The following is a 25,035-nucleotide window of genomic DNA, read 5'->3' as shown; positions in this document are numbered from 1 at the left end:
AAATAAATAAATAAATAAATGTTTGTAAGCATGTGAATGAGAGTCTGTGTGTGAGAGAAAAAGACAGCATGTATTTATGTGATTGAAAGCCTGTGTGTGTGTGTAAGCATGAAAAGATAGACAGCATGTGTGTAAATGTGCAATTAAGAGGCTATATAAGTGAGAGAGAAAAAACATGTGTATATGTGAGTACTGAGAGCATGTGTGTATAGGTGTGTCATTGAGAGCCACTGTGAGAGAGAGCGCTGGTATGTGACTGAGAGAGGAGAAATTTCCAAGCAAACCACCCCGCCTCCTGCTAATTCAGAACAATCTCAGGACACCTGGATATCAAACGTTCCCAGGTATGCAGAGCAAAAAAAAATTTTGTATCCTTATTATTTTTCATTACTGAGTCTTTGTGTCTGCTATTTTGAAATATTTTGTTGGTATCTGGAAATGTTTTATATGAGTTTTTAATTATTCGATATTCCACTCATCAGCTGTTTCGAAATATGTTCTTTTTGTTAGTACAGTTTTACTGCTGATGATTTTATATTTCTTGATTTGTTTTATAAGGATGGGTGATGTTTCTTTTTTCCTTTGTTACACTGCATACAGAGACTCTGGCTTGTTGCAGTTTCCAATTCAGTTTTTTCTGCATGCTTCTTGTTATGCGTTTTGGTCTCTTTATTCTGTTAGGTGAGGGACAGCACGTGATTCAGGTGAGGTTTTCTGCTGGCGTGTAGTTTCTGTGTAGGACTCTATAGCAGCCTGACTTGGTCCGTTTTCCTAATAGGAGATGTATTGGTGTCTTAAGGCCTGGTGTAATATTTTCAGAGACTTATTGTACTTTAAAGGTGTGATCTTACATAAAATGCACACATTTACTTGTATTTAGTTTTAAACATATTGTATGGCTCTCATGGAATTACATTTGAAAATATGTGGCGTTTATGACTCTTTCAGCCAAAAAGGTTCCTGACCCCTGCTCTAGACTGTTCTGGATGGGGCCTAATTGTAGACAGAAAAGAAGTAGCGGGGGGGGGGGGGCAGGGGAGGAGGTAGCATGGGAAGGGAGTAGGGCTAGAGACAGTTGTGATCTGAGGAAGTATCCAGGTGTGAGCTCTCCCTGTGAACGTGAACCCACTTGCACGTGAACACAGCAGAAGCAATGGTGCTGACAGATATTCACCTCATGTCTTGTCACTCCTTTCCATCCTCTTATGGCTTTTCAGTTGTGCCAGGAAATTGCATAAGAATCAGGGCCATGTGGCTGCCCTCTTCTCGGGGTAAGCAGTTCCAACACACTTGTTCCCTGTACATACCAGGATCATTCCAGACGGTGGGTTATGTTCCATGTCCAGCAGATGGAGTCAGAACACAAAATTCTCAGGGGAGGAACCATATAACCACGCCTCCCTGTAACAGCTCTCAGTAACGTTCTGACTCCAGCAGATGTGAGCAGGGGACTTGTGGTCCCCAGCTTGTTAGCTTAGGGCTACCTCCTCAGGGGGATCAAGTTTAAAAAAAAAAAAAAAAAAAAGGAAGTTTTAAATTTACAGTTTAGGTCACTTTGCTAAGGCTCCTCTTACAGCAGGGGGAGAACTCTCCGCTGGTGCTGGCTCATCGCTCTCTAGCCTGGTGACTTGCTGACAGGCTGTTGCCTGTTTTTCTTTCTTTCTTTTCTCATTTTCCTCACTGAGGGCTCAGTTGGGGTAAGTGTATTTTTGTTTCATCTTCTTTTTCAGCAGAAGACTGCAATTTTTTGGACTCCGTTTGGCTCTCTGAGGTGAAAGTCAGTAGCGCCGGCCTCTCCCTCCTGACCCAGGTTTTCCCCCCTCCCTTTTGGGGAGCGACAGACGTCCCGACTTGCGGCCCCGCGAAGCACCATTCCCCGGGGCCGCCTGCTGTCGGGAGGGTAATTCCCCGTCAGTTCTTCTTCAGGTCGGTGGGGGACCGCGGCAAGCGTCCGTTGCCGGGTCGGCGCTCATTTTAGGCGCGAGCCACCTGTAGAGCCTCCCCCCCCCTCTCTCTCCCTGCGGCGATGCAGTCCGCGGCGCCTTGTGAGGGCTCAGACAGGGCCGGATTATTTTCTGAAGAGGGTCTGTGCTCAGGCTGTTTCCCCGAAGGGGAATGTGCGCCAGCTACTAACAAGGACGTTCGAGCTGCAGACCGCGTGGGAAGGAAGCGCCATGCCCCGTTCCCTCTCAACGCGGGAACGTCGGCCATTTTGTTGCAAGATTCTGATGCCGCGCTTTCTGAGGAGGACACGGATATTCCGTTCCCCACTTCTAGGCCCGTTTTAGACCCTTACTCCGAGTCTAATACTGGTAGGCAGAGGGGGGATCCCCCGGGGAGTGACCCCTCAGGATGCCAGGCCTTTTCCCCTGAATTCATAGTCCTGATGCACAGGGCTTTTCTTCAGAGCAGAGACACGACCTTCGGGACCTGGGGACCCTCTCCCCCCAAGATACCATGTCCTTACCCCCCTCCTGGGTGGGACCCTCCCTCAGGCTCGCCCCCCCTTTAGTAGGCGGGGGAGCGGGGACATCTCGTGGCCCTACCGGGACACCATCGATAATACAGACTTCGTCAGGGGAAGGACAATCCCAGGACCCTGACGTGGACGACCCCACCTTAGCGGCCCAGGTGGAGGGCGACGACCCTAGGGTCCTCCGCATCTTCCAAGCGGCGGAGTTAGATGACCTCATTCCCTACATCCTCCAGGAAATGGATATTGATCCCCCTCCGGAACCGGTGGGGCCTGACCCGGCTCTCAAGAAGGGGGACCCCCTCCTAGCAGGACTGCGGCCTCTAGCCAAGTCTTTTCCCACTCATCACAAGATCTTGCAGTTGATCACTCGGGAATGGGATTCCCCGGAGGCCAACCTTAGGGTCGGTAGAGCCATGGAAAAATTGTATCCTCTGCCGGCCGATTTTTTGGAAATTCTCAAAGTTCCCGCCGTAGATTCTGCGGTATCAGAGGTCACAAAGCATACCACTATTCCTGTCACTGGAGGGACGGCGTTGAAGGATATGCAGGATCGGAAGCTGGAGGTTTACCTCAAGCGTATCTTTGAGGTCTCAGCCTTAGGTATGCGGGCGGCTATCTGCAGTTCCCTCGCACAGCGAGCGGGTCTTCGGTGGGTGCAGCAGCTTCTCACCTCCCAGTCCTTACCAGACACTGAGGCTCACCAGGCGGACAGACTGGAAGCCGTGGTTGCCTATGGAGCGGATGCTTTATATGATCTTTTAAGGGTCCTAGCCCGAACCATGGTGGCGGTGGTCTCAGAGCGTCGGCTCCTTTGGCTTCGCAATTGGTCAGCTGATGCCTCTTCCAAGACACGTTTGGGGTCCCTTCCTTTTAAGGGTAGGTATCTTTTTGGTGAAGACTTGGATCAGATCATCAAGTCCCTTAATGAGAACGCGGTGCACAAGTTGCCCGAAGATCGACCCCATTCGTCAAGATCATATAATTACTCCAGAAACTGTTATCGTAACCAGCGGAGAGCGCGTCCTCAGAGGCAACAGCCACCTCGGGCTCCCTCTTCTCATTCGCACTCCTGGAACCGGCCCTTTCGTGGGCGCCGCCAGGGTAAGGAAGCGCAGGGTGCTGGTGCATCCGCTAAATCTACCCAATGATGCCAGACGGACCCGCGAGGTGTTCCCTCGACTGGGGGGGTCGCCTTACTCTCTTCTACGAAGAGTGGGTCCAAATCACGTCGGATCAATGGGTTCTGGATATTTGGATTTTGTTTGCGCTCCTCGGGACCGGTTCCTGTTTTCCCTTTGCGGGTCCTTAATCAAACAGGGAGCCGTGCGGCAGACCCTCGATCGTCTCCTTCAATTGGGGGCCATAGTGCCGGTGCCAGCCGCCGAACTGGGCCGGGAGCATTATTCAATCTACTTTGTGGTTCCCAAGAAGGAAGGTACTTTTTGTCCTATCCTGGACCTCAAGCAGGTCAACCGGCCCCTCAGAGTTCCTCGTTTCCGCATGGAGACACTCCGTTCAGTGTTAGCGGCTGTTCATCCGGGAGAATTCTTGGCTTCGTTGGATCTCACGGAGGCGTATCTCCACATACCAATTTGTCAAGCTCATCAGCGTTACCTACGCTTCAAAATTTTGGGTCAACGCTTCCAATTTCGCGCTCTTCCCTTTGGCCTGGCCACAGCTCCACGGGTTTTCACGAAGATCATGGTGGTAGTGGCGGCAACCTTGCGCAAGGAAGGCATCCTTGTGCATCCTTACCTAGACGATTGGCTCATCCATGCAAAGTCACGAGCGCAGTGTATCCTCGCAGTCGACAGAGTGGTACAACTTCTCCAATCTCTGGGATGGATTGTCAACTTCACCAAGAGCAGCCTGGTCCCGTCCCAGTCGTTGGATTTTCTGGAAGTTCACTTCGACACCAAGAATGCCAGGGTTTTTCTGCATCCGGACAGAGCTCATTCTCTGCGTCAGCAGGTTCAAGGATTTATGGCGCTCAAGACGCCCACTGCCTGGGACTACCTGCAGGTACTGGGGACCATGGCCTCGACCAGCGATCTGGTTCCTTGGCCATTTGCGCATCTGAGGCCTCTGCAGAGATCCCTACTCTCCCGGTGGCAGCTGGTGTCGAGAGATTTTCAGGCAATCCTTCCGATTCTGAGAGGAACCTTCATCAGTCTCCATTGGTGGCTGGAACCGCGGCACCTAGCTCAGGGGGTGTCGCTGGAGGACCCGGATTGGGTGATTATCACCACGGACGCCAGCCTCACAGGCTGGGGAGCGGTCTGTCGGGACAGCTCAATCCAGGGTCGATGGACGGAGGAACAGTCGAAGTGGCCCATCAACTGCTTGGAGACCAGGGCGGTCCATCTGGCGTTACAGGGTTTCTTCCCCATAGTACGCCATCAAGCAGTCAGGGTGCTATCGGACAATGCGACTACAGTGGCGTACATCAATCGCCAGGGTGGCACGAGAAGTCGGTTGGTCTCTCTGGAAACCGACAAATTGATGGAGTGGGTAGAGCTTCACCTCCAATGACTAGCGGCCTCGCATATAGCGGGAGTGGACAATGTACAGGCGGACTTTCTCAGCCAACAAAACTTGGATCCCGGAGAGTGGGAGCTCTCGCAGCAGGCGATGCGGATAATAGTACGGCGATGGGGGACACCGCACGTAGACCTAATGGCAACTGCCGGAAATGCAAAGGCCGCCCGCTTCTTCAGCCGCAGGCGGGAGCGTGGCGCCGAGGGCGTGGACGCGCTGGTCCTGCCCTGGCCGCGCCACTGTCTCCTATATGTTTTCCCACCGTGGCCCCTCGTGGGCAAGGTCATCCGCAGGATAGAGGCACACCAAGGGCCGGTGATCCTTGTGGCGCCAGAGTGGCCCCGACGACCGTGGTTCGCGGATCTGCGCAATTTGACGGTGGAGGGTCCCCTTCGTCTTGGTCAGCTTCCACGTCTTCTACGCCAGGGACCAATATTTTTCAAGGAGGCAGATCGCTTCTGTCTTGCGGCCTGGCTTTTGAGAGGCGTCAGTTGAGGAGGCGCGGTTATCCGGAGCCGGTTATTTCAACGCTACTGAAAGCACGTAAGATGTCCACCTCTGTTACCTATGTTCGAGTCTGGAAGGTCTTTGAGGATTGGTGTGGAGCGAATGACATTCTTCCCATGCAGGCCTCAGTGCCACAAGTCCTTTCCTTCTTGCAGGCAGGTTTGAATTTGGGTCTTGCTTACAATTCTCTTTGGGTTCAGGTGGCGGCCTTGGGGGCTTTTCTTCGCAGTGGAAATAAGGAGTTTCTGTCCTCTCATCCGGACGTCTCCCGTTTCCTTAAAGGAGTGAAACACTTGAAGCCTCCGATTCGCCCACCTTGTCCGTCGTGGAATCTGAATCTGGTGCTCCGAGTCCTCTGTGGTTCGCCGTTCAAACCTCTAAGCTCGGCTACGATCAAGGACGTCACTCTCAAGACCATTTTTCTTGTGGTAATCAGTTTAGCAAAACGTATTTCCGAGCTGCAGGCCCTATCCTGTCGTGAACCATACCTTCCTTTCACGCCTGAAGGGGTTTCGCTGAGGACGGTTCCTTCTTTTCTCCCTAAAGTGGTTTCGGCATTCCACCTCAACCAATCGGTGGAATTACCATCTTTTGCCTCTTCTGAGTCTGGAGACCTGCGTAGACTGGATATACGGCGGTCTCTGATACGCTATCTGGAGGTGACTAATGATTTTCGGCTCTCCGATCATCTGTTTATCCTCTGGTCCGGACCCCTGAAGGGTTGCATGGCTTCCAAACAATCTATAGCGTGGTGGTTGAAGGGAGCGATCATAGCGGCATACCTTGGCGTAGGTAAGTCCCCTCCGCTGGTTGTCAAGGCTCATTCTCTTCGAGCCCAGGCGACATCTTGGGCGGAGAGCTCCTCCGTCTCCATTCAGGAGATTTGTAGGGCGGCCACCTGGAAGTCGATCCATACTTTTGCGAGACATTATCGCCTGGACGTTGGTGCTCCGTCAGGCGGTCAGCTTGGAGACAAGGTAATACGAGCAGGGCTGTCTGCGGCCCACCCGTGATGGGAAAGCTTTGGTACATCCCACCGTTTGGAATGATCCTGGTATGTACAGGGAAAAGAAAATTATTCCTTACCTGCTAATTTTCGTTCCTGTAATACCATGGATCATTCCAGACACCCTCCCTTGGTTTGGGGGTTTGCTTGTGGGACATCCCTGCCTACCTGTCTTAACAATCTTTTACTCTGTATTTTCAATTACTGCGCGTCTTTTTTGTTCACGCACTGCTGTTCGCAAGTTCACTGTTCAGAATTTAGTTGCTGTTTATTTGGACAGCGGTTATTTCAATTCCTTCTTTGATTACTTGATCCCTCTGTTTTTAGTCTCTCTCTTTTGGGCTTTGTTAGTCTAGTTACTGAGAGCTGTTACAGGGAGGCGTGGTTATATGGTTCCTCCCCTGGGAATTTTGTGTTCTGACTCCATCTGCTGGACATGGAACATAACCCACCGTCTGGAATGATCCATGGTATTACAGGAACGAAAATTAGCAGGTAAGGAATAATTTTCTTATCCTATCACCACTGGTTATGTTCAGTTTCTTTGGGGGAGCCAGAACTGATTTGCTGCCAGAACAAAGGTTGCAAAACACCATTGTTAGTTGTGCCAGAAATTTTGCTCTGAGTACCAGACACAAAAGCAGTTGAATTAGCACAGATTTGAAACTTGCAAGCTGTAGTGCTTAACAAGGACAGAGTTGAAACCTTAAGGGTAGATTTTTAAAAAATACTGTGGGCGCTACCCGGTGCACACACATGGACACGCGATTTTATAACATCACGCGCAGGTGCGAGCATGTTATAAAATCGGCGGCAGCGCGCACAAGGGGGTCGATTTTGTCCACATTTGCGCGGCGATGCATCGAGGCCTTCCCCAGATCCCTCCCAGTCCGCTCTAATTTAGAAGCGGACTGGGAGGGAACTTTCCTACTCCCTATCCTAACCTCCCTTCCCCTTCCCCCTCTCCTCCCCATCTTCTTAAAACCAATTTTAAATGTTTTACCTTTTATTTTTCAAGTTACTTCAGAGCCCGACATGAAGTAACTTGTGTGTGCCGGCAGCTGGGACAGCGAACAGTGGTGCTGTCCTGGCCCGCCCTCCAGACCATCTGTTCCAACAGGCCCGGCACTTGAGCACGTCCCGGCCTTTACGTGCGTGGCTGGGCCTTTTGGAAGATTCACCCGGTGTGCGTAAAGGCCGGGACTTACGCACGCCGGACATTTAAAATCTGCCCTTTAATGACTGACAACATTTCACATACTTGTATGTGTTCAACCCTTTTTGTGCCTTTTTTTTCTTTGCTCTGCAGCATCTGCTTCAGTTTCACCCTTTCTCCTCCTGTTCCTTGTAAAAGAGGGGAGTGAGAACAATAGGGGAGTAGACTAGCGGTTAGAACAGTGGGCTGGAAGTTAGGATTGAAATCAGACTGCTGCTCCCTATGATATTAGGCAAATCACTTCACCCTCCATCACCTCAGGTACAAATTTACAGGTCAATACAGTAAAGTGCGGCCGCGGTTACCCTGTTTCTAACTCGCCTTTTACTCACGATTTGGCCGCGTTAGCCCAACCCGCGATCCACTATCCCCTTTAACCCATTCTTACTGCCTCTTTAAATCAACAAGTAACCATTTCCGCCCGCGGCATGTATATGAGATGTAAACAATCGGATTAGCTATTCCCCCCCATTCAGTAACGCGCGCCCCGACTATCGCCTTTTTAACCTGCAGTTTAGCCGCGCGTTTAACCTGCTAACTTACCGCCTACCCTTACCCCTGCGTTAGAGGCAGGGATAAGGGTAGGCAGCAAACTTTCCCCCAGCCATGGCTCACCTGCCCTGGCCGGTGAGTGAAAAAGGGGCAGCCCAGTCCTCTCTACCCTCCTCCTGAAGCAACGAAAGCGAAAAAGGAGGCAAGACGCAGGGCAAAAGTTAAAACAAAAGTGAATAAAGAGTAATAAAAGTAAACTTATTGGCGGGAGCCGGCGGGCGTGCATTCATCGAAGGAGGCGGGAGCAGGCGGGCGTGCATTCATCGAAGGAGGCGGGAGCAGGCGGGTGTGCGTTCATCGAGGGAGGCGGGAGCCGGCGGGCGCGCGTTCATCGAGGGAGGCGGGAGCCGGCGGGCGCGCGTTCATCGAGGGAGGCGGGATCCGCGGCGAAAGCGGCCTCCAACAGCCCCCGCCGGCAGCGAATGAATGCACACCTGTTTACGCCTGTGCAATTTGGGCGCTCAAGGCGTGACGTCACGACGTTTGGCGTCACGTGTGACGTCACGTCTTGAGCGCCCAAATTGCACAAGCGTATACAGGCGTGCATTCATTCGCCGCCGGCGGGGGCTGTTGGAGGCCGCTTTCGCCACCGGCTCCCTCCGGCTCGATGAACTCGCACCCGGCGGCTCCCGCCTCCCTCAATGAACGTGCGCCCGCCGGCTCCTGCCTCCCTCGATGAATGCGCGCCCGCCAGCTCCCGCCAGTAAGTTTACTTTTATTACTCTTTTTTTCACTTTTGTTTTAACTTTTGCCCTGCGCCTTGCTTCGGGAGGGAGGGAGAGAGGATCATCCACTTCCTGGTACCTGTCATTTCAAATGTCATTTGTAATGACATTTGAAATGACAGGTACCAGCGCACCCAGGATACTGTATAGGCGCTGTATAAAGCGCCTATACAGTAAAATGGGTTGCGCGGGCCTAACGCGTCACGGACGCTTCTTGGATGCGGCTTGCATTTGCAAGCTATTTAAATACAGTATCGAGCGGTAGGTGAGCCGGACTGTGCGTGCGGCAAACGCGGGTGCGCCCGGCACTAACGCAGCTCTTCCTACCGCTCCTTACTGCATCGGCCCGTTAGATTGTAGGCCCTCTGGGATAAGGAAATATCTGGAGTACCTGAATGTGATTTGCTTTGAAGTGCCTGAAAAGTAAAATATAAATAAAAATAATAAACAGGAATAAAGGAGGCTGTTCTTTGCTCTTTCTGCTCTAGGCTCACTCATTCCTCCTTCCCTGCAGACTGCCTGAAGGGGATGGGCTAGAGCAGAATACCCCTGTTCCTTTGCCTCTTAAGTCTGAAAAGAAGTGGCGGAACTGTGTTTCAGGGCATTCCCTCACAAATTAAACCCTGGTTCTGGATACTCCTTTATAAATATCAATATGTTATAGCTTCTTTATTTTTGAGATAGCTGAGAAAGTGCTCTTTCTGTTATCTGTAGAAGGATTTCCAAAGTAAATATAGAAAGAAAACCTCTTATAGGGCATGCCAGAATGTCTTCTCCCCTCCAGAGGGGAAAGCATTACAGATGTAGCTCTTGCTTGTAGGAAAGATTTATGATTCTGAGAAATAAAATTTGCTTCATCTGTCTTAACTGAACTTAGCATGGTCTAGAGCTACTGCTGGCTTACCCCACCACTGTCCTTATGAACTTAATGTGTCTTTGATACTTATTCTCTTTCTTATCTCTGCCAGGATTCAAAGTACCTTTTTTCTTCAACCCTACCTCTTTTATAGTCTTTGCATAGCCCCAAAACGATCTTTTTACATCTTGTGCCTCCACTGCCCAAGATACTTTTTTTTTTTTTTTTCTACTCTTTTCCAGTACTGCAAACTACTCCAGACTTGGCAACTTTTGTTCTTAATTCTTTGTATTGTTATGCAGGTTATGTCTACACCCCGCCACTTTATATTGAGATAGGAACCTTGGTTCATGAATTGCTACACACCAGTCAGATATCATGTTGTTGAATAGTCTGATTGGAATAGATTTGTACATATCTATGGTACACCAGCATTTTTTGTTAATCTGCGCTTTCAGGATCTGCGGTTTGAGTCCATTATACTATAATCCGAGATTTTACAATAAAATGTAATTCTTTTTGTGAATCATTAGGGCAACATGAGGCAGATTGAAGAACAAATAGAAGATTATAAGAAACGATTAGAAAAATTGGAGGAGTACATTGGTACATGCATGTAAGTTTAGAATAAAATAAGTTTTAATATTAACTTTATTTCCTGTTTTGTTGAATCAACAGCAATTTGTATGAACTTTTTTTTCCCTTTAAAATGCTTCTGTGTAAAATGTTTCAATTTTATTTAAGTCCATCAAAACCCTTGGGCAGCATTGTACTGCGGGGCGGAAAGGGGTTGGGGAATTGGAAAACTAGGTATAGTGGAAGCTTTATGGGGTGCATCACACTGCTGTGCTAGCCCTGTCTGTTGATGTCTTATATCACTTCCCATTTCTCAGAAATGCCATTTTGTATAAGCTAGTTACAGTGACCTGTAGTTACTGACAGCGCTAACATTTATGCTGGGTCAATTGGTATAAACCCCCCCCCCCACCACCAACGCCATCTTTAATCCTGAGGGATGGGCCCTTCTCCCCCAATCTTTTCAGTATTTTGAAGTGGGGACAGGAGACCTGCTGGGGTTGAATTTCTCCCAAGCTTTGCACATAAGGTCAACCATGACCTGGGACATGGTCCAAGTCTGGAACTAGTTTGACAAGAATTCTATAAGAGCTTTTGTGAATAAGGCATTTTGGTCTCTATTTAGGACAGTGTTTTCCAGCGTTTTCAAGTCCAAGGCACACCTAAATTAACAAAAATGTTGTGTGGCACTCTGACTTAGATGGAGCTGAGTGGTGGGGTTATGTGTGAGAGGGGGTGGAAGACCACAGGAGGAACAACCCAAATTCCCCAAAGGAAATAATGACTCCTGACTATGTAGTTATATATAACTAAACAGCTATTTTATTTAAAAATATAATATCAAACCAGTCACTTATGATAATGACTGTAAGTATGAACAAGTTATGCAAGTAATGCAGCAAGTATTCCTCCAGCTAAAAGGGATAAAATATATACAAATGGCCTAGCAAAAGTGTGTAACTTCCCTGAGAGTATGTCCTCCTGGTTCTCCAGATTGTGACTCACAAGTTGTCTTGCTGGGAAGACTGAAACGATACCGGGGACTCTGTCATTGTTGAGGGGTCATGCTGACCTATTTGGGTTCAGCTTTCAGCAGGAATCCATCCAGTCTCTTGTGTATTCTTCTTGTAAGCTCTTAGCCTTTTATTTCTGGTGCATGCATAGAAGCAGGTTTAGTTTCCTATATTTCTTTGAAGCTTGTGCCCAATTTTCTGCCTTTGAAAATTTTTACTCTGCATCTGCATCTAAATGTCATTTCTCATGTCATACAACAGCTATCAGTCTTTGTTGTCACATTTTTCCAGTGATCTTCCTTAGAAGCTTGATAGCTGTTATATGAAATGAGAAAAGTGACCTAGTAAAGTTCCTGCCTTTTTCTCAACTTATCAGCTGGTTTACTTTTCATGAAATCTCTTACCTACACAGTGATTCCCTTAGTGTAGCCTTGTTTGCTTGCTAATGTGTAATTCTTAAGTATGGAGTGATGTATTTTATCTTTTAAAAATGAAAAATTGTTTTGTTTCTGGTATGCAGTTTTTAAGGAATCATATACTAAGAATTAATTATCTGAAAGATCTAATATGATAATACTCTACTTGAATTTTACTTGTTTGGTCTTCACAAATAATTTACAAATTAATCTAAATTACTTCTTTTTGTTTCCCTGCCAACCAATGTCAAGTTTTCCTGTGTAACCTAATCTCCTAATTTTTGATGTAGACAATATAGTTAGTATGGAAGATAGGGTTGTGGAAGGGACCAAAGGTCCATCAACCCCAGTATTCTATCAACAGTGGCCAATCCATGTCACAAGTACCTGGCAAGTATCCAAACATTAAATTAAATCTCAAGCTACTACTGCTTAATAATTAATAGCAGTTAATGGATTTTTCTTATAGGAACTTATCCAAAACTTTTTTAAACCCAGTTACATTAACTACTGTAACCACATCCTCTGCAATGAATTCCAGAGCTTAACTATGTGTTGAGTGAAAAATAATTTTCTTCAGTTTGTTTTAAATGAGCTACTTGTTAACTTCTTGGAGTGCCCCCTGGTCCTTCTATTATCTGAGAGAGTAAATAACCGATTTATATTAACTTGTTCAAGTGCTTCAGGTATGATTGTCCTTCTGGAAGGTTCTCCCATCTCCACAGTGAAGCTCTGTCAGAATGATCAATCAGGTTCTTGATTACTTTCTTGAGTAAGGCCCTTCTCCCCTGATTGCTCAGTTTGGGCGAGCTCTAGGAAGAGTCCTGGTGGTTCTGAACTTCTTCCATTTAAGAATAATAGAGGCCACTATGTTTTTTGGGACCTTCAATGCTACAGCAAATTGTTTGTACCCTTCCCCCATATCTTGTGCTTCGACACAATCTTGTCCTAGAGGACTATAGACAATTCCTTTAACTTCATGGCTTTTGACTTTGTCATTTCCTCCTTACCTCTTAAGGTCAGTAATGCTGTTGCTTTTTTATATTTAATGCCATGCTTCATCCTTTCCATCTAGTAGCCAGGTATAATTTTATCCTAGTCATGGTTTTCCATTTACTAGATCTCCATGACAGCTAGTATATCTAAATAAGCTTCTTCCATGACTGGCTTTAGATCTGGGACTTTATTCCCATAACTTTCCAAATATTGCTTCTCTTTCCCATATTTGTATGAGTATTTTTATTTTTTATTTATTGCATTTTCCATTTAACCTTATAATAATTGTATTATAATTTGTAATACAGGTATTTGTAATAATTACATAATCAAATATTCAAAAATAATTACAGAAATAAACCTCATACCTGACATCTAGAGGAAATATATGAGCTAATTGACAAAAACAAAAAGCGGCTAAAGAAGAAATCATGGAACTAATATCCCTTTTCAAAACAATCAGAGATATCATTGGGCCTATCAATATCTGCTTCAAGCCATCCTCTGTGGTAGTTGGGGTGTGAGAATCCAAAAACATTTGGAGCTGGGAAACTTAAAAAATATATATATATTTATGATTAGAATAATGAATCTCACATCTGCAAGGAAATTTCAAAATTATACTAGCTCCAACAGCTTCTACATATGGCCTCAAGCTCAAGAAGTTTTTCCTCCTTACTTGGGTTATCCTAGCCAAATCTGGATATATCCAAATTTTTTTGACAATAGAAGACTTGTAAACGTTGTTTTAAGAATAACCTCAAGACCGCGTTGCGGTCTGTTGGGAAAACAAGCGTAACACATAATGTGGCCCTTACCTTAATTTCAGTCTCTAGGGACATTTCTAGAATTCCTGACACATCAGTTGATGTACAAGGTGGCCCTTCTTCAGTTGAGGTAACAGATATAGATTTTACAGGCAAATAAAACACCTTTGAGAAAACTGGCAAATTTTTCTCTTGCATTTTTAGTATTTGTGTCAGATATCATAAGATAAGATATCAGATAAGCATATAAAGGCACCCTGCAACCCCCTACAACGAAATCTACTCACCTATCATCTACCAAAGAAAGATCTTTCTCTACAGCCGGCCCAGCCATCTGGAACAAGATGCCCACAGAACTCAGATTAGAACCATGCTCGCTTACCTTCCGTAAAAAACTTAAGACATGGCTTTTCATCCAAGCCTTCCCCTAGCCTACAGAACCAGCAATTCCTCACTAGTTCAGACACTGTTTCCTTACTAAACACTCCTACAAGTGTAGTCAATACACTTATGCCTCTCCTCTTCATGTTATTGTATTATCTAATTTTATTCAGTTATGCCTTACTATCGCTCCGGCTATCCTAGCCCTCCAGGTTAATACCCCTTGTTATATGTAACTTTCATCTCTTGTTATATGGTTTTGACTTTGTTATTCCCCCATGTTATTTGTAAACCGATCTGATATGAATTTCTTTCATGAAGGTCAGTATATAAAAATGTTAAATAAATAAAATAAATATCTATTGAACATTTGCTGAAATTAATCTAACCATTGGAAAGTTCAGGACCCGAAGATTCAAATATTTAATTGAATTTTCCATATACTCTTAACTTTTTTTCATTTAACAGTTCAGATTTAGCATATTCTCACAGGACAAGCAGGATGGTAGTCCTCACATATGGGTGACATCATCAGGTTGGAGCCCAATCACGGAAAACTTCTGTCAAAGTTTCCAGAACTTTGACTGGCCCCTACTGGGTATGCCCAGCATGGCACTAACCCTGCAGCCAGCAGGGGTCCCCCTTCAGTCTTCTTTTTTCCGCGCAGCAGTAGCCTCGCGGTAAAGGAGCTCTGAAGAGATTCGTGACAGGAATTTTCCTCATGGAATTACTAAAAGTTAATTTGCCCCACAGGGGTCCCTCCTCTAACTTATTTCAGACCGCGGTACTCCATTAAGTTTTTACCCGTTTTCTATCTAAAACCGTACAGTTTGGCCCTCGCGGCCTACTGGCCGTCGACCGTACCGCAGCTCGATTTTTGCCATGGCCATGGCGTCGGGGTTCTGTCGGTGCCCGGACTGTACCTACACCATGTCTATCACAGATCCCCATAAAGTCTGTGTAATGTGTTTAGGATGCGAGCATGATGTCTTGACCTGCACCAAATGTGCCCTAATGACACCAAAGGGTCGCAAGGCCAGAATGGAGAAGATGGAACTTCTCTTCCATGCTCAAACCCCGACTCCGTCCATTGCATCGATGTCGTCGGAGCCGGCACAGTCAACTTCGCTCCAGCATCGACCACCGGCCAGTGACCGCCCGGCATCGACAAGTTCTCGGCCATCGACACCCTCTACTCTCCCTCAGGACCGAGGGGATCGCAGGGACAAACATCGCCATCGACACCGTAAGTCTTGGACCATCGAAGGAGCGAAATAATCGACCTCGCCATTGTCCGAGCCGCTGTCGAAGAAACCCCATCCAGAAAAGCACCGACCTTTTCTGCGACCAGGTCCCTCCGGCTATGCTTCTGCCTCCCTCTTCTGTTCCGGTGCCAGGGCTGCTTGCTCCAGGTCTCCGAGAAGAACTGGACCGGATGGTTCAGGAGGCCATCGACAAGGCGATGCAACGACTTCAGGTTCCTCCGGCACAGACACCGGCACAGACACCGGCACCGCTTGCGGAACCGATCATTTACCCAATTCCGGCAGCGCTGGCACCGCTGCTCTCCAGGATGGAAGCGCTTATGGTTTCTTTTCCACCGATGGATCCCAGGTCTCCGATGGCTCTGGTGCCCTCCCCACTTACAGTGTCATTGGGAGGTGAAACACCGTTCCACATCCCTCCATCGGGAGTTGTGCTTCAGCCATCGATGCCGATACGTCCCTTGCCACCGATCCAGCCATCGGTGCCGATACGTCCATCGGCGCCACCGAGCTATCCCTCGATGCCTGTGCCGGTGCCTTCGATGCCATCATCGGCGCCTCCGATTACTTCGGAGCCTAGTCCGGGACCTTCAGGTATTCCAACACCCTGTCCCCCTCCAGTTCCTAGAGGGACACATGCTGATCCTTACGATACCTGGACTGATGATTCCTCGACAGACACCGATGATTTACCTTCACCACCTTCACCCACTGAAAGTAGGAAGTGTTCTCCTCCAGAGGACCTCTCCTTTATAAACTTTGTGAAGGAAATGTCTGAATTGGTTCCCTTCCAATTACAGACTGAACAGGATGATAGGCACCAGATGATGGAGTTGCTCCCATTCCTGGGTGCTCCCAAGGTAATCACCTCTATTCCCATCCATCAGGTCCTTCTGGATCTCCTTAAGAAGAACTGGGAACATCCTGGCTCCATTGCTCCAGTACACAGGAAAGCTGACACTACCTATTTGGTGCAGTCAGCTCCAGGTTTTCAGAAATCACAACTGGATCACCACTCTGTCGTGGTGGAGTCTGCACAGAAGAGAGTGAAGAGGTCAAAGCCTCACTCTTCTGTACCCCTTGGCAAGGAACAGAAGTTCCTAGAATACCATTGATAGCCGAGTCTTCCAAGGGTCAATGCTCATCTCCCGAATTGCTGCCTATCAGCTTTATATGACCCAATATAACAGGGTCATTTTTAAGCAGATACAGGACTTCTCGGACTCCCTGCCTCAGCAATTTCAAGAACAATTACAAACCCTAGTAAACAAGGGTTTTGAGGCAGGCAAACATGAGATCAGAACATCTTATGACATCTTTGATACTTCTACTAGAGTATCTGCAGCTGCTATTTCGGTGAGACGGTGGGCTTGGCTCAAGTCTTCTGACCTTCGCCCGGAAGTACAAGACAGGTTATCCAACCTGCCTTTTGTCGGAGATAATCTGTTTGGCGAACAGATTCAACGGACGGTGGCAGAACTAAAGGATCATCATGAGACCCTAAGACAACTCTCTCTCTCTCTTTTTTTTTTTTTAATTCTTTATTTATAACTTTTTCTTAATTTACAAACCAATAATAAGTTCGTAACAGAAATTGTAGATATTTCACATATCTCTTTAAACAGCAATAAAATAAAGATAGATATACATCAAGAGAACTATATATGTTATTAATATCTTTCTTTAATCAACTCAATGATTCTATTTCCAAGGAGACTTAGATTGTGGGAATTTAAACAAACTTCAAATTTAAAGAAAAGAAAAAACAAGATAGTTGACTACTGCTATCTTGCTATTACTCACATTATATCTCTGGGGACGAAGTAATTAGTTTTTTAGATTCAATAAACCTAGCTAATTGATCTGGTGCAAAAAAGATAGTACATTCATCTCTCCTTTTAACTAGACATTTGCAGGGAAAACGTAATAAGAAAGTATATCCCAAAGCTATAACATCTTGTCTCATTGCCAAAAAATGTTTACGTCTCAACTGAGTTGCTAACGCTAAGTCTGGAAAAATATTTACAGCTATATCATAATACTTTAATGGATATTTTCTGAAATATACTTTCATAATTTTATTCACATCGAATGTAGTAACTAGAGAGACCAACAGTGTTCCTTTATCAATTATTAGTAACTCAGAATTTTCAAGGAAATTTGTCAGATCATTTTGGAACTGCCTGTTGGAATCTGTATTTGCGTTTCTAGGAGGTGGCAAAAAAAAAAAAGTATTTATCGCTGGCATATCTGAATCAGTAAAACCCAATATTTCCTGTAGAAACCTTTTTAGGGTGATATACGGTGTTTCTCCTACAATTCTCGGAAAATTCAAAATACGAAGATTTAAACTCTTAGCGTTGTTCTCAAGATGTTCAATACGTCTCGTTAGAATTTCTCGGTCTTTGACCACAGCTGCTTTGAATTCCTGAGTTTTCAAATCTTTCTTTTCCAAATCAGAGATCCTATTAGTTGTCTCATTTAATTTAAGTTGCATTTCATCCAGTTCTTGATGTAGTTTTACATTAGCTTGGTCCATTTTATAATTAATTTCTGACCTAAAGCCCATTACTAGGTCCCAGAGAGCTTCTAAGGTCACGACAGGCGGACGGGCCGGGACTCCGTTGGCCTCGCTGTTTGCGCTGCTTTCCCCCATACCTGCCATATTCCACAGTCCGGGCTCAGCCACGCTCACTCCGGGAAATTGACCGAGGCTTGATGGTACACCTCCATTCTCCCCAGGTCTTTCAGTAAGTCCCACAACTGGGCTTACCTCCGGAGGATTCAGATCTCGAGGCGTCTCACCAACGGAGCTCCCCACTGCTTCGGGTCCTGACCCGGAAATGACACCACTTCCCGGTCCCTCGCCGAAGCCTTCCCCGTTCCTTCTCTGTGCAGGTGGCCATCTCAGGTCGGGACTCAGCGATGCCTCCTCTGCTAGCACGAGAGGCTGTCCCCCGCCACTCTGCACAGCAGGTTCCTCGGCTCCTGGCTCTTCAGCAGGTAGGGACATGAAGCGCGTGATTTCCAGTTGAATTGGTGAGGGTAACGGTTCCATTGGGTATACCCTCACCTTACCCTTGTGATTAGGAGGTATAACTTGAATTAACAAGAAACACTTTGGAACTTCTCGCGCCGATCTTATTGCCAATCCAGCGTGCGCCACCATCTTGACCGGAAGTCTCCCAGACAGCTCTCTGATGCATTCCGACTTCTCTTCGAAACAGCCCTTCAGGAAGGACTCTTAAGAAGTCCTTCTTCCGCCCGAAGAAGTCCTACCCACCACCAACCAGATCCCGTGCCACGAGACCTTATCAAAAACAGCAGTCTTGTCAAACACGTAAACAAAAGCCACAAGCAGCTCCTTAACCAGGGCCTGCTTCAGGTTTTTGACTTTCACCTAGAGAGCAGCAGCCAGATCCCTCTGCCTCACATACCAGTGGGAGGTTGATTGTGCCACTTCCACAACATATGGCACTCAATCACCTCCAACCAATGGGTATTGGCAATAATTGCTCAGGGTTACCATCTGAACTTTCTCTCCGTACCACCGGACTCCCCACCTCTACCGATGTGGAGAACATCCAGTCACTCCATTCTTGTGGATCAAGAGGTCTCCCTCCTCCTTCAGTCCAAGGCAATAGAACCCGTACCTTACTCTCAGCACGGCCTAGGGTTCTATTCCCGGTGCTTCCTAATCCCCAAAAAATCGGGAGGCGTCCATCCTATTCTGGACCTACGTGCCCTCAACAAGTACCGCCAGCGAGAAAAGTTCAAGATGGTCACCTTGGGCTCGCTTCTTACCTCTTCTACAAAGAGGAGACTGGCTCTGCTCTCTGGACCTCCAGGACGCATACACTCATATTGCGATAACTCCAGCTCATCGCAAATACCTGAGGTTTCTAGTAGGCCGCAAGCACTATCAATATTGAGTGCTTCCATTCGGCCTAGTGTCTGCGCCCCGAGTCTTTACAAAATGCCTCGCAGTCGTCGCAGCCTTCCTCAGAACCCAAGATGTTCACGTCTACCCCTACCTGGACGATTGGTTAATCAGGGCTCCCACTCAGCAAGTTGCTCTGTCATCCCTCAATCTAACCTTACACACTCTAATTTCATTGAAGGAAACAGCTTGATCTTCACCTGGAACTGGAAAGAAGCAGCAATGTAAGTGCTGCGATCATTAGACCTGCCCCCCCATGACATCACTAACATCGGACAGTTAAGACAGCCTCAACACCGGGTGTCGCGCGCCGAAGTGGCGCGACAAAGGGGCCCTTTGCACGAAGGGGTGCCCTTTGTGCACCCCTTCGTGCAAACCTTTGTGTATATGTAAAAATTTATTTTTATGTTTCCTTTGTTAACTAAGCTGTTTCATTGTATTTGACTAAGGAATTTTTTCCTGCTTTTTCTGTTTCACTGTAAACTGGCATGATTTGCATTTAATGCAAGAATGTCGGTATATAAAAGTTAAAAATAAAAAAATAAATAAAATTGTTTTTTCGTCAACTACGACAAATCCTACTTAGTCCCATCTCAAACCTTGTCGTTCATCGGGGCAGACTTGGACACCTTACAGGCAAAGGCTTTCCTGTCTCGACAACGAGCACTGACTCTTGCGTCTCTTGTTCACCAGCTGCAGTTTCAGCACTCTGTGAGTGTACGCCAATTTCTCGTCCTCTTGGGACACATGGCGTCCTCAGTCCATGTCACACCAATGGCCCGCTTGGCCATGAGACTCATGCACTGGACTCTGAGGTCTCAATGGACTCAATCCATTCAGCCCCTGTCGACCATTTTCCACGTCACTGACTCACTCCGTCTGTCGCTCGCCTGGTAGAAAAATCAGATCAATCTCCTCCAGGGCTTGCCCTTCCAGGCTCCAGACTTTCAAATCACTCTCACCACCGACAATTCCAACCTCGGTTGGGGAGCCCATGTGGCCGATCTGCAGACACAAGGATCTTGGTCTCCAGAGGAAGTCAAACACCAAATAAATTTCCTGGAACTTCGAGCAATCAGATATGCTCTCAGGGCATTTCAGGATCGCCTCTCAAATCAAGTCATCCTGATTCGGACGGACAACCAGGTGGCCATGTGGTACATCAACAAGCAGTGAGGCACGGCCTCCTTCCTTCTGTGTCAAGAAGCTGCACAGATTTGGGAGGAAGCTCTCTCCCATTCGATGTACCTCAAGGCCACATGGTTGCCGGGAATGGACAATGTGCTGGCTGACAAGCTGAGTCGCGTCTTTCAACCGCACGAGTGGTCTCTCAACCCCTCGGTGGCAAACTCCATCTTCTAACAATGGGGATATCCTCGGATAGACCTCTTTGCATCCCTACAAAACCATGAAGTGGAGAACTACTGCTCTCTCATTCGCAGCAAACTCTCTCAACCCAGAGACTCATTCTTCCTCTCATGGGCAACTGGTCTGCTCTACGCATTCCCTCCACTTCCTCTTCTCTCGAAGACTCTCGTGAAGTTACGTCAGGCCAAGGGAACCATGATCCTGATAGCACCTCACTGGCCACGCAAAGTGTGGTTTCCAATACTTCAGGATCTCTCCATCCGTAGGCACATTCCCTTGGGAAAGGACCCGCTTCTGATCACTCAAAACAATGGGTACCTACGCCATCCCAGTCTTCAAGCCTTGTCCCTGACGGCATGGATGTTGAAAGGTTAATCCTTCAGCCACTTACCCTTTCTGAACCAGTTTCCTGTGTCTTGATCGCTTCACGGAAGCCTTCCACGAGAAAAGCTTACTCTTACAAATGGAAAAGGTTCACGTCATGGTGCTCTTCTCAGTCCCTTGACCCCTTTTCCTGTCCAATCCTGAAGTTTCTGGACTATCTCTGGCATCTATCAGAGTCAGGTCTTAAGACTTCTTCCATCAGAATGCATGTCAGTGCGGGAGCCGCCTTCCATAAAGGTGTCGGGGATGTCCCTATATCAGTACAACCCCTTGTAACACGTTTTTTGAAGGGCTTGCTCCACATCAAGCCTCCGCTGCGTCCTCCGGCCCCGTTTTGGGACCTTAATCTGGTTTTGGGTCTACTCATGAAACCACCATTCGAGCCTCTTCACTCTTGTGAACTTCGATATCTCACATAGAAAATGATTTTCTTTTTGGCTATCACTTCAGCTCGCAGAGTTAGTGAATTGCAGGCTCTAGTTACCTATCCGCCTTACACTAAACTTCTGCAGGACCGGGCGGTACTCCGCATTCACCCTAAATTCTTACCTAAGGTAGTTGCGGATTTTCATCTCAATCAGTCCATCATACTACCTACCTTTTTTCTCAGGCCCCATGCCAATCCAGGAGAACAGGCTCTGCATACCCTTGACTGTAAACGGGCTCTAGCATTCTACCTAGACCGTACAGCTGCCCACAGGGAAAGCACTCAATTGTTCATCTCTTTCCACCCTAACAAATTGGGGAAGCCTGTGGGTAAGCAGACTCTCTCCTCCTGGTTGGCGGACTGCATATCCTTCTGCTATCAGCAAGCGGGCATTCCATTTCAAGACCGTGTTAAAGCACACTCTGTGAGGGCCATGGCGACTTCAGTAGCACATCTACGATCAGTGCCGCTTCCTGACATTTGCAGGGCTGCCACCTGGAGTTCTCTCCACACCTTTGCAGCCCCTATTGCTTGGACAAAGCCGGAAGACAAGATTCCATCTTCGGCCAGTCTGTCCTTCGTAATCTCTTTATGACGTGACATACCAACACCCTTCCGTCTGCCCGGTGGGGTTCAGGATGCCCTCTACCAAATCCCCCCCCCCCCAGTTGTTGTGCCTGTTGCACGCCTTTGGGTACATTTGGTGCATGTTAGGACATCCTCAGCTTGGTACTCACCCATATGTGAGGACTACCATCCTGCTTGTCCTGTGAGAAAGCAAATGTTGCTTACCTGTAACAGGTGTTCTCACAGGACTGCAGGATGTTAGTCCTCACAAAACCCACCTGCCGCCCCACGGTGTTAGGTTCGTAATGTTTTATTATTTTATTTTTCGGCACTGTCTGTAGCTTTTAAATAAGACTGAAGGGGGACCCCTGCTGGCTGCAGGGTTAGTGCCATGCTGGGCATGCCCAGTAGGGGCCAGTCAAAGTTCTGGAAACTTTGACAGAAGTTTTCCGTGATTGGGCTCCATCCTGATGATATCACCCATATGTGAGGACTTACATCCTGCTGTCCTGTGAGAACACCTGTTACAGGTAAGCAACATTTGCTTTTCTGCTGAAAGTTCTCTATCTTCTCGAAACGGTTTTCACATTTTACTATATTTGATGTATTCAGGGCCACTAATTTTCCAAGTTAGAAAAACTCTGTTGCGTTAACGTTATATTCTGAGTCAAATTTACTATAGCTTTCTCTAGTGACTTTATTGCAGTCCAAAGTGAGCCAAGGGTAATCTTGGATGTTTGAGGTATTATTGGATTCTCCTTCTGCTTGGACTCTTCTTCACCCCCCACAGCCTGGTCTCCTCTCTTCACACCTTCCATATTCAAAGGTAATAAAACATCAGGACTACCAGTTTCTATCGACGGGGTTCCTGCACTCATCTTATTCAAATGTGTAGGTGGGGAGGGAGTACTAGGAGCTCTGGGGCTAAGTGATATAACCTCAGCCAGCAGAGCTAATTCCCGCTCCAACTCGACCTCTGCAGCGGCCCTGTCCTCCGGATTCATGCCCAATGATGACGTAAAGAAAGATGAAATCCGAGGTTGAGATGTTAAAGGTTCTGGAGTAGATGTTAAAGTCTCCCTAACCCTGGCCTTTCTCTTGGTATGGGGCATGACACCAAAACACAATTCAAATTGCCAAGTATATGAGAAAGGGGAGAACACTTTCTTGACGGCTATCTTTACAATTAAACACAGTTAGCTTGTTGGGTCTGTAGGAGATAAAGTAATGTCAATAAAAATTGAGAAACTTACTGACATCCAGAATATCCAAAATTTTGTACAGTTGCGGAGAGTTGGAGACAAAGCTGTGTGCCTGGCTTTGGCATACGCCAGCGGTGGCCACGCACCGCAGGAGGGGACCAGTTTTAAGCCCTACCGGTCCCTCCGAGATGACGTCGGTGGGGCGTGTTACAGCTCTGTCGGAGCCGGGATTTCCTCTTTTCAGGTGGTTTAGCTGTAGTATCGAGAGGTATTTCTCCTTCAGCCCGAGATTCACGCCGCAGGAGGGCCCGATTTTAAGCCCTACCAGTCCCTCCGAGATGACATGGTGGGGTGTGTTACAGCTCCGGAGCCGGGATTTCCTCCTCTTTCTCAGGTGGTGTAGCTGTAATATCGAGAGGTAATTCTCCTTTATCCCGAGATTCATGCCGCAGGAGGGGCTGTTTTTTAAGCCCTACGAGTCCCTCCGAGATGACGTTGGTGGGGTGTGTTACAGCTCCGTCGGAGCCAGGATTTCCTCCTCTCTCTCAGGTGGTGTAGCTATAGTATTGAGAGGTAATTCTCCTTCAACCCGAACTATATGAGTATTTGTTTTACCCACCTTAGGGTTTTGTTCACTCTTCCCTGATGATTCTATTAAATTCTCTTCAGCTAGTTTGCCATTCTTTGTTGAAAGGTGCTGCACCCTTTTTTTCTTTAAGTGTATCCCATCTCTGCTCAGTAATCCCTGAAGTATGATCCCATGATCCAGGAAACAAAATGCTCACGTTTACACCATCTACGCAGCATTTATCTCCAGAATGCAAGCTTCACTGCCTGGGCCTTTAGCCTTAGCTGGGAGGATTGAGAATACCACCCATGCACCTATCTGCTTTACCATCTCTCCCAGATCGATGAAGTCACTTTTGATATGATCTGTGTGGTATCTCATAGTTTCATGCATGCCAACATGAATGAACAGCATTGGATAGTGGTGAGTAGGCTTGAGGATTCTTGGCAAAGTTTCCATAATGTCTTCGATTTTGGCATCCGGCTGACAGCACACTTCCTGAGACAACATGTCTGGTCAGCAGATTGATGCCGCCGTGCCCCTCAGAAGCGAAACACCAACTACTATTCTGTCTCCTAGGTGCAGTAGTTGCTGTGCCCACAGCTTTAGGGCTTGCATCTCCTGGTTCCTGGCCATTATGGGATGACACCTCCTCCTCCTTCCAGATCTGCATACTGGTTCTTCAGTTCAAGGAAAATCGGAGCTGTGGTGTAGGGTCCAGTAGCTGTAGTAATCTGAGTCCAGTTGAGGTCCCATGGACCAGTTTCACCTTCCACACTGCTTGAGTTCTCCATGTTATATACTTTGATAAGCATTTCATTGACATAGTCCTCATTCTCTTGGATGCTTCTCAGTCTCGGCACCTCCTTTTGGAGTTCTGCCACCTCTTTCCTGAGGGAGTTAATCTGCACAAATCTTTTACACTGAACCGGTTCCTCACTGTGGATCTATACTTCTGTCTGAACAGCATTAGAACTAGTAATAGCAACAGATTTGGCAATATGTTTCCTGGCCATCCTTCAGTTGCTGGTAGCTTCTGGTACCTGTTGAAAGAAATGAGAAAGACCATATTGACTTTTGTTTTGAATTACATTCCTTCTGAATAAAATCTGTAGTAAATTTACAATAAGGAGTTGTGAGGTGCACGTGCTATTAGGTGCACGCTTCTGGGTGTGGGGCCTTTAGAAACTGGGGCTATGTAGCCTGAAACCTGGATTTCCTCACATTGACCTCTGGTGTCCTCTCCTGGGAGCTGCTGGTAAGATATACAGATGAGCCTTCTAGTCCTC

At 47.1% G+C, this 25,035-nt stretch overlaps 1 protein-coding gene across 1 annotated transcript in view; it reads left to right on the top strand.

Annotated features, from left to right (window-relative positions):
• Positions 1 to 25,035, top strand: part of SMC1B (structural maintenance of chromosomes 1B) — a 941,781-nt gene that overhangs the window by 163,057 nt on the left and 753,689 nt on the right. Inside the window, 1 exon segment of the mRNA XM_029600056.1 lies at positions 10,410 to 10,492. Within this exon segment, the coding sequence (XP_029455916.1) occupies positions 10,410 to 10,492 (83 nt within the window).

This window comes from Rhinatrema bivittatum, chromosome 4 (assembly GCF_901001135.1).
Source record: "Rhinatrema bivittatum chromosome 4, aRhiBiv1.1, whole genome shotgun sequence".
Classification (NCBI taxonomy): Eukaryota; Metazoa; Chordata; class Amphibia; order Gymnophiona; family Rhinatrematidae; genus Rhinatrema; species Rhinatrema bivittatum.
The sequence above is the reverse complement of the archived record's forward strand: the minus strand, read 5'-3'. Positions and strand labels throughout refer to the sequence as shown.